General features: G+C 38.0%; 2 protein-coding genes across 2 annotated transcripts; both read right to left on the reverse strand.

The window, feature by feature from the left end:
* LOC109821711 lies at positions 916-5,434 on the reverse strand. The gene is made up of 9 exons (XM_020387873.1): positions 5,112-5,434; positions 4,731-5,049; positions 4,087-4,648; positions 3,887-3,950; positions 3,112-3,175; positions 3,015-3,037; positions 2,884-2,947; positions 1,194-1,263; positions 916-1,037 (listed from the first exon to the last, which is right to left on the reverse strand). Exons 1-9 carry the CDS (start codon positions 5,432-5,434, stop codon positions 916-918), a joined length of 1,611 nt encoding a protein of 536 aa, XP_020243462.1.
* On the reverse strand, positions 5,677-6,159 carry LOC109821712. The gene has a single exon (XM_020387875.1). It carries the CDS (start codon positions 6,157-6,159, stop codon positions 5,677-5,679), a length of 483 nt encoding a protein of 160 aa, XP_020243464.1.

Below are 8,118 nucleotides of genomic sequence, written 5' to 3' on the forward strand. Positions count from 1 at the left end.
TTGCGGTTTTCACTTAGTGTACCATCAATTGTTGCAAGCATATTTCCCTCACTTACTATTTCCATATTTTCTTCTTAAACTCCCTTGCCTTTCCCCTACTTCTACTACTTCCTCGTCATCATATTCAATGACATCATCATCACTATTTTTATGGTGTTCCCATTCGCTAAAGTGCAAAGTCATTGCCATGCTACGGTAAAGGTTCTGCATGTTAGGCCATAATCAACTTGGCGTCCAGAGACCAGTAGGGACGACTGCTCAATCGACTCAAGGACTCAATGTTCCCTTATGTCGACTCGAAAGGGGGAACATGTAGCCCCTATTTGTCGAAGACGACTCATCCTAAGTTCACTCGACCGTTTGTCTAACACCTTGCGAATCCTACTTGAAAGGCGTTACTTCTTGACGAATGCAAAAGATAGCAACTCCTTTACGCTTATCCTCACTGACAACGCATCCCTAACGCATTTAATGCATGTTAGGCGCTATCATGCCTCTGACTTCGATAGTCTTCATGACTTATAGGACCATGTGGGCTCTGCTATGCTGCCAGTCACTTTCCATTTAATGCCGAAGTGATCTCTCGACCGGTCACCAGCTGACACCTGTAAAGCAGAAGCTGACTCAGCCGTTAGCCCATGCTCTGCCACATTCCCGGTCACTTCCCACTTGATGCCGAAGTGAACCCCCCCCCCTCCTCTAGTCGCCAGCCAACATATGTCAAGTAGTACTGACGCGGCCGTCAACCCACACTTTTCCACCGCCTCTGTGCTCAGCCGAAGTGACGAACTTGCCCTTATACCCTAGGTATAAATACATGTACTATTCGAACTTTGAAAGGGTTTCGAAATCAGTTCCAAAAATCATTTAAAAAAGTTTGATTCACAAATTTGATCTTCAAGCACAACTAAACTGTCAATCACAGTGCACAATTACAAGAACTCTCACAGTTCTTATTTTCCCACACTCAAGTTCATCAGCTAACTTGATCGTTGGAGGTACAACGGGGGAACCAATCCCCGCCCTCTCACGAATTCCTACATGTGCAGATTATTCAGCTACCTCACTCAAGAAACAGACATAAAGTCAGAGAAGAAAGCGACCCCCTCATCAACCTGAACAACTCATCCGAATATAAACACATATTGACTGTGTGATCATTTAACATCAACAACTATCATTATCATAATCACTTGAGTCATATTCCTCATATCCTTCTCCTTCATAGTCTTCATCCTCACTACCATGGTAATCATCATTATTCTGTTCAATGCAAATCCCATGAAAAAATCGTCATTAGGAATTTGATTAGTTCCCAAATTATCAATATTGATACTCTTCTCAATTGGTTCCACATAATTAAAATCATGCTATATATATATTTACTTTCAAACTGGGCATTTTTCTAGCATTTTACTCACATATTCATCATTAGCAATTAATTGGAATGAAGTAAAAAAAACAAGATTCCAAGGTCTCGATACTAGAGATTTTTTAGATCCTTGTGTACTAGACTAAGGGCCTGTTTGGTTCACCAAGGACTAGGAATAGGATTAGGAATCCTATTTAATTTTCGGATTCCAACCTAATCCATAAAAATTTTATAGACAAGTTTGAGTTTTATGAAATCCCACTTTTTTGGCTTTTAATGTTTGTTTCCCCCAAAGTATTAGTAATCCCACTTTTATAGAATTGTTCCAATTCCTAATACCATGTTTGGTTCAAGGAGCCAATTTTTCTTGGGATCGTTACTGTAGCAACGGCCATCTCAATTTTGCGTTTAATAAATACTGTAGCAACTGATTTAAGCCGCCAAATCATATTTCCAGCAGCAAAGACTGTAACCACATTTACATATCACTGTAGCAACGGTAATAAGCCCCAAAAACAGAATTTTCAAGCATCAAACACTGTAGCAACGGATTTAAGCCCCCAAATTCATATTTCCAGCAGCAGACACTGTAACAACATTTACATTTCACTGTAGCAACGGTAATAAGCCCAAAAACCAGATTTTCAAGCATCAAGCACTGTAGCAACGGCTGTTTCTTAGGAATCACTGTAGCAACGGCTATTTCAGGGGTATGGTGTCTATAAATACACCTTGAGGCCTCACATATAATCCCATCTTTCTCATTTTTCAACCCAAAAAAAATTCCCAAGCTCTTCAACTTGTTGCAGGATGATATCAGAAGGGTGCTGGCAGAATTATGAAGTTTATTGCGACTGCAATCTCCGAACACCGATGAAAGTGTGCAAGAATGGAAAAAATAAGGGTAGGTGTTATTGGGGGTGTGCAAAATTCCCAAACAAAGAATGTATTTTTTTCGAATGGGCTGAAGAAAGAGGAGAGTCATCAAGCACCCAAGGAAGCCAATATGTCAAAGAAAATAGGTACGGAGATAAATATATCTTGCAATCAAAGAAGCTGAAGAAAGAATTGAGACTTGTCGAAAATCAACTACTAGCTTGGAAAATTTCGGCAATTTTCTTAGCAATTTTTTGTGTTATTTTAATTATTACAAACTTCATGTCATGTACTTGTAATTGCAAAAACTATTGAGGATGTAATGAAAGCTGTTGTTTGAATTGGGTACAAATTCTAATTGATATTGTATGTTTCAGTAATAGATCAACTTGTCATCATTGATTGCCCCACCTATAACTTACATGTTTATTACAGATTGCATTATAAGGATGAATTGCTTCGCCTAGACATTGTCATTTCAATGTAGGCTGCAATGTCATCCCCTTTTGCCTCATCTGGATATAATAAACAATGTAAGTTAGATTGCATTCTCAGTAAACGCTGATCATCATCATTGCCAAATATCAAGTGCAAGGAGCTACACAAGCTCATAACCAAACCGCAAATTAATCCACAGGCAAGTAAAACCAAAACAGCTCCCACAAAGCAGCAATCTCCATTACAGGAGCTACACAAGCTCTGAACAAAACAGAAACAAACCCAGGGGTCAAGAGCTACACAAGCTCAGAACAAAAAAGCAACAAACCCAGCAGCAAGGAGGTAGACAACCTACAACGAAAACAGCAACAAACCCAAGTCACAGGAGCTACACAAGCTCAAAACCAAACCGCAAATTAATCCACAGGCAAGTAAAACCAAAACAGCTCCCACAAAGCAGCAATCCCCATTACAGAAGCTACACAAGCTCTGAACAAAACAGAAACAAACCAAGGGGTCAAGAGCTACACAAGCTCAGAACAAAAAAGCAACAAACCCAGCAGCAAGGAGGTAGACAACCTACAACGAAAACAGCAACAAACCCAAGTCAAAGGAGACAAACAAGCTCAGAACAAAACATGCACAAACCCACCCAGCAAGGAGCTACACAAGCTCTGAACAAAACAGAAACAAACCAAGGGTCAAGAGCTACACAAGCTCTGAACAAAACAGAAACAAACCAAGGGTCAAGAGCTACACAAGCTCTGAACAAAACACCAGACAGGAGCTACACAAGCTCTGGACAAAACAGAAACAAACCCAGGGGTCAAGAGCTACACAAGCTCTGAATAAAACAGAAACAAACCCCTCGACAGGAGCTACACAAGCTCATAACAAAACAGACACAAACCAACCCAGACAGGAGCTACACAAGTTCTGGACCAAACAGAAACAAACCCAGGGGTCAAGAGCTACACAAGCTCAGAAGTAAAAAGCAACAAACCCAACAGCAATGAGGTAGACAACCTCTGTCAAAAACAGCAACAAACCCAACTCACAGGAGCTACACAAGCTCAGCACAAAACAAAACAGACCCACCCAGCAAGGAGCTACACAAGCTCTGAACAAAACAAAAACAAACCCAAGCAACAGAATGTAAAAAGGCAACATCTGTAAACCCAAGTGCACTTACCCATTTACCTGATATCATAAGCAATATTGGATAATTCAAAGAACTCATTGATCATTCCACGACCATACTTACCTGCACCAAATCATAAAGTATATATTACAAATCATCATTCCCACAAAATATATATTGCAACATTAACAGTTTGCAATTAACACAACAATATCCATCAAAATATAATGGTATCCAACAAACTAGCTATCCGACCAACCTTGGTCGTTAACTAATTTGGTGATGTACCTCTGTTGACCTTCCTTGGATTTTATGAAAAACCTCCTAGCTTCACGTTCATTGTCATATAAATGGTCTAAAACCCTATCGAGGAACTCCTCGGAATATTCAGACCTATGTTCCTTCAACGCTGTGGCCAACTGCTCAGTCCAGTGTATAACGTGTTGATTCCTCATTGACTGAGACATGGACTCAACAAAGGCACACATCATTTCCTCTTCACGATTAAATTTTCTGGTTTTTTTGCTAGATGATGAAGTCGTGTTGTCTTTACTCTTAGTCTTATATCTAGTGGGTTGTGGTTGGTTAACAGCACCAGAACGTGGTGCGTTGCAAGCATCAGACTGTGGTTCAGCTTCACTCTCCTCTAGAATCTCGCAATCATCATCGGGAATAGGTATGGACCTACTAGACCCAATGTTAGCGTACACGGGTCTAACAAAATCACCCTTGGCTTGATCATCACCCATGATAACTTGTAAATTTTTGAAGTGAGGAAGGGGTTTGTTTATGTATGCTTTGTACTTAGAATTGGATTTGTCCTGCAATAATAAATACTTATAAATCCAGAGAATCAAATGTATTAAATTGAATGTGACAAGATAGATGCTGAATTTGTTATACCTGGGCCCAAGATTTCAAGGTTTCCTCATCCAATGTAATCATTTTACTTGTTTCATCCCACCCAGCACCACTTATATCAAGGCAAGCTTTCATGTCATTGAATTTGTTCCGCAAACATTTCAAGTGGTTAATGACATGCAGGTGAGTGAAATCAGTCCTGAATTGCATGTTGATTTTCATGGCAGCCATTTTATAAGCTTCAGCCTTGAAGTTCTTGTCTGGCTTCATGCCATCCAATGCTAAATCTGCAAGATAAGGAATAAGCACATCATCGTGCTCTGGAAGCCAAAACTTATTAGCCACGCCTCTTGAGTTCAACCTGGCACAAGGAACCTTTTTTTATGGGCTAATCTTTTCCCTCTTTTCAATGGCGAAGTGTACTCCGCACCCTCAACGTCATGAACATCCTTTCCACCTGAATCACCAGTGTTCGGTGAAAATTGATTAGGTTCACTACTTTGAGAACTGACTGTGGGAAACATCAAACCATGTGGACTGCCTAACATGCTCATGTATGACATTGGCGGCTGTGTCATCCCACCATAATTACCATCCCATGGTGGGAATGGTGAGAATGTATGCGGAGGTGAGGTGAATGGCTGTGGTCGAACAGGCATGCAGTTCATGTTAGTCCCTGAATAAGGATTTTGCTCCGCATTCGAATGAGAAGGCACGCTTTGCTTATCTGCCGGATTGTTAGCCATACCTAATATATTTTGTAAGCATAGCCATATTAACAATAAAGAAATATAAAACAATATGGGAACAGAATGCATTTATCAAGGAATATACGAAACGGTGATATTTCTGGTTCAAACAACATAAAAAAAGCAACCGATAAAAGTAGTAATGTTTTGGTACAAGCTAAAAAACAATAAACAATATCGATGCAAACAGTATTTTAAAATTCACCAAGTTAGTACATAGCCATAGAACAAATACCACACTAAGTTAAACCACTCTCCATTGTGTTACCACCATTGTACTTTGCACAATAATCCACCCACATCGCCCAAGCAATTTGATCTCGTAACTCCTTCCATTCATTTCTAACATCTCGATCCTCTCTTTGTGACCTACTTTGAGTATAGTCCACCACATTTGAATCGTCTTCATTCGTCTCTTCCCCAGTATCTTCATCAATTTCAACATTTTCATTGAAAATATCATCAGCCGGATCCTCCAAGGCAATAAAGTTGTGCAACACAGTACACGCTAGTACAATGTCCACTTGAGTGGGAAATGGATAATTCGGCTTCCCCGCAAGAATTTTAAACCGATTCTTCAGTATCCCAAATGTGCATTCAATTTTTGATCTTAAAGATGAATGCCTTAAATTGAACAACTCCTTCCTATTCTTTGGTGTCCTACCGGTGTGCTCTTTTAAATGATATCGGACACCACGATACGGGGATATGAAACCTGGCATTGTGGTGTATCCAGCGTCACAGAGGTAATACTTACCTACATTAATTGAACAGTATTTTAAAATCTAAAATATTGCCAAGTAGTTAATATATTATTCATAATGTGCACAAGTGAGAATGAATACCATCGCCATCTATCAAACCAATGCAGTCCTATAAAAAATTATAAATTATACATAGTTAAATAAAAAAAAGTTTATTTGGAAAATTATTAAGTTGTATGTATTTAATTTACCTTAAAGTACGGAAAATAATTTGAGTTGTTTGCAATCTCCTCGGGAACTTCTTTTGGGGCTTGCTTCATGTACCGATCACGTAATCCATTCATTACTTGCAGGACTTTATTGAAATACCTGCTAATTGTTTCCCCTGATCTTATGAACTCAGTTCTTATTATTCTATTTTTAGTTTTGTGCCCAATAATACTCAGGAACATAGCAAGCTGTTCTTCAACTTGAACGTGTCTTGTATCTTTTAATAAATCGTTTGCTTTCATTACTTCAACAAGTTTAAAAAAGGCCATCGGTCTCATTCTAATATAAGATTAGCAGCTATCTTGATAGCCCTCCAGTACACGTCTGAAGTGAGCCTCTCTACAATATATTTTTCTGATCTTTTCTTGCGTCGTACAAGTTGATATTATCTTGCGCTTAGCACGCATTCTCAAAATACATGTTACCAAAGTGACCACGGCGCAGACAGCTATATTAGCACACATCCTCTTCAATTCTTCCTCATCTTTCATATCCATCTACATCCGTTTTAAAATTATCATACAGTTACAGCTTAAGATGACTACGTATTTCTTATCAAAATTAAGTAGATAATTGATACAAATATTTATTTCTTTTAAAGCAAGTAATCTAATTAAAATGAAAATTATTTTAACTAGTGTTGCATTCCATCTCACACAATTATCAAGAAGCAATATAGACCCAAAAACAAACAAACTATATGGTTAGATTGCTAATAATTTACACACACAAAAAAAATAAGGAAATAAAAGGGAAAAAAACAGCAAGTTCAGTACACAGCAATTTTAACTAATTATTTGAGGGCCTTATTTAGATTTTAGAAAGATTTGTGCAAGAAAGCGAAAATAGAAAAATAACTTCTATTCTATTTTCATGTCGTTTATCTATCTAACAACCTAATTCTTGCACATTAACAACAAAATCCAGTACACAAACACCCGCATGAATTGTTTTACTGTAATATTATGAAATTAATCTCTTATGTATTTAACACCGACCATGTTGGGGTTAAAGCTTTGCTATTATTGCACGTAGTATATACCAAAAATACAGCACAAGTTATATGTGAAGCTCATCTGTTGAGTATTTGTATCCATCTCTTGAGTTGAAGCTCATCTGTGCAGTATTTGTATCCCATGGCACTTCTTTCTCAGAAATTATATGTGAAGCTAAAAATTAATAGACTCTCATGATGGTACCAAGGATCTATTTATGTCATTATTACAGTCACTCTATTTGCCATACTAAAATAGGAGACAAAGTTGTTAACTTTGTTATTGTCGCTTGTTTGAAGAAAATGTATATTTGTACTCTGTAACCAAACAATGGAAGAAAACTGCAGTATGAAGGTTGGTGAGGTATGTAACTATTCAAAACCTCATCACTCTTTATTACTTGTTATATGTTCTAAAACAACTTGTGAGAAGTTTGAGTTAATTCTCATAAAAGAATATTAAAGTTAAATACCAAATTACCTCAAAATACATAGAGGATTACATTATGCGTGCAAAAGTGTTTGGGTAAATTAATCTTTGAAAGAAGATGAACAGCCTCTTCTCCCCTCTTGATCCGTATAGAGTTTCTAGATGAGCGAAAGTAGAAAAAAATAGAAAAATAACTGCAGAAATAAGGCAAAATAAGAAAAAAAATTAATACCTGTCTGATGAAGTTCCAGAATGCCGACGTCCAACCAAAAAACCCACCGAA

The sequence above is a fragment of the Asparagus officinalis genome, chromosome 8, assembly GCF_001876935.1.
Source record: "Asparagus officinalis chromosome 8, Aspof.V1, whole genome shotgun sequence".
Classification (NCBI taxonomy): domain Eukaryota; kingdom Viridiplantae; phylum Streptophyta; class Magnoliopsida; order Asparagales; family Asparagaceae; genus Asparagus; species Asparagus officinalis.

What these genes read in the sequence shown, in the direction of transcription:
- LOC109821712 (XM_020387875.1), bottom strand. Translation starts at nt 6,159, where the DNA reads ATGCCAGGTTTCATATCCCCGTATCGTGGTGTCCGATATCATTTAAAA.
- LOC109821711 (XM_020387873.1), bottom strand. Translation starts at nt 5,434, where the DNA reads ATGGCTAACAATCCGGCAGATAAGCAAAGCGTGCCTTCTCATTCGAAT. An exon ending in AATATTGCTTATGATATCAG is followed by an intron (nt 3,176 to 3,886) that starts GTAAATGGGTAA and finishes TGTTTTGTTCAG; the next exon opens with AGCTTGTGTAGCTTCTGTAA. An exon ending in TGTTTTGGTTTTACTTGCCT is followed by an intron (nt 1,264 to 2,883) that starts GTGGATTAATTT and finishes TGCATTGAACAG; the next exon opens with AATAATGATGATTACCATGG.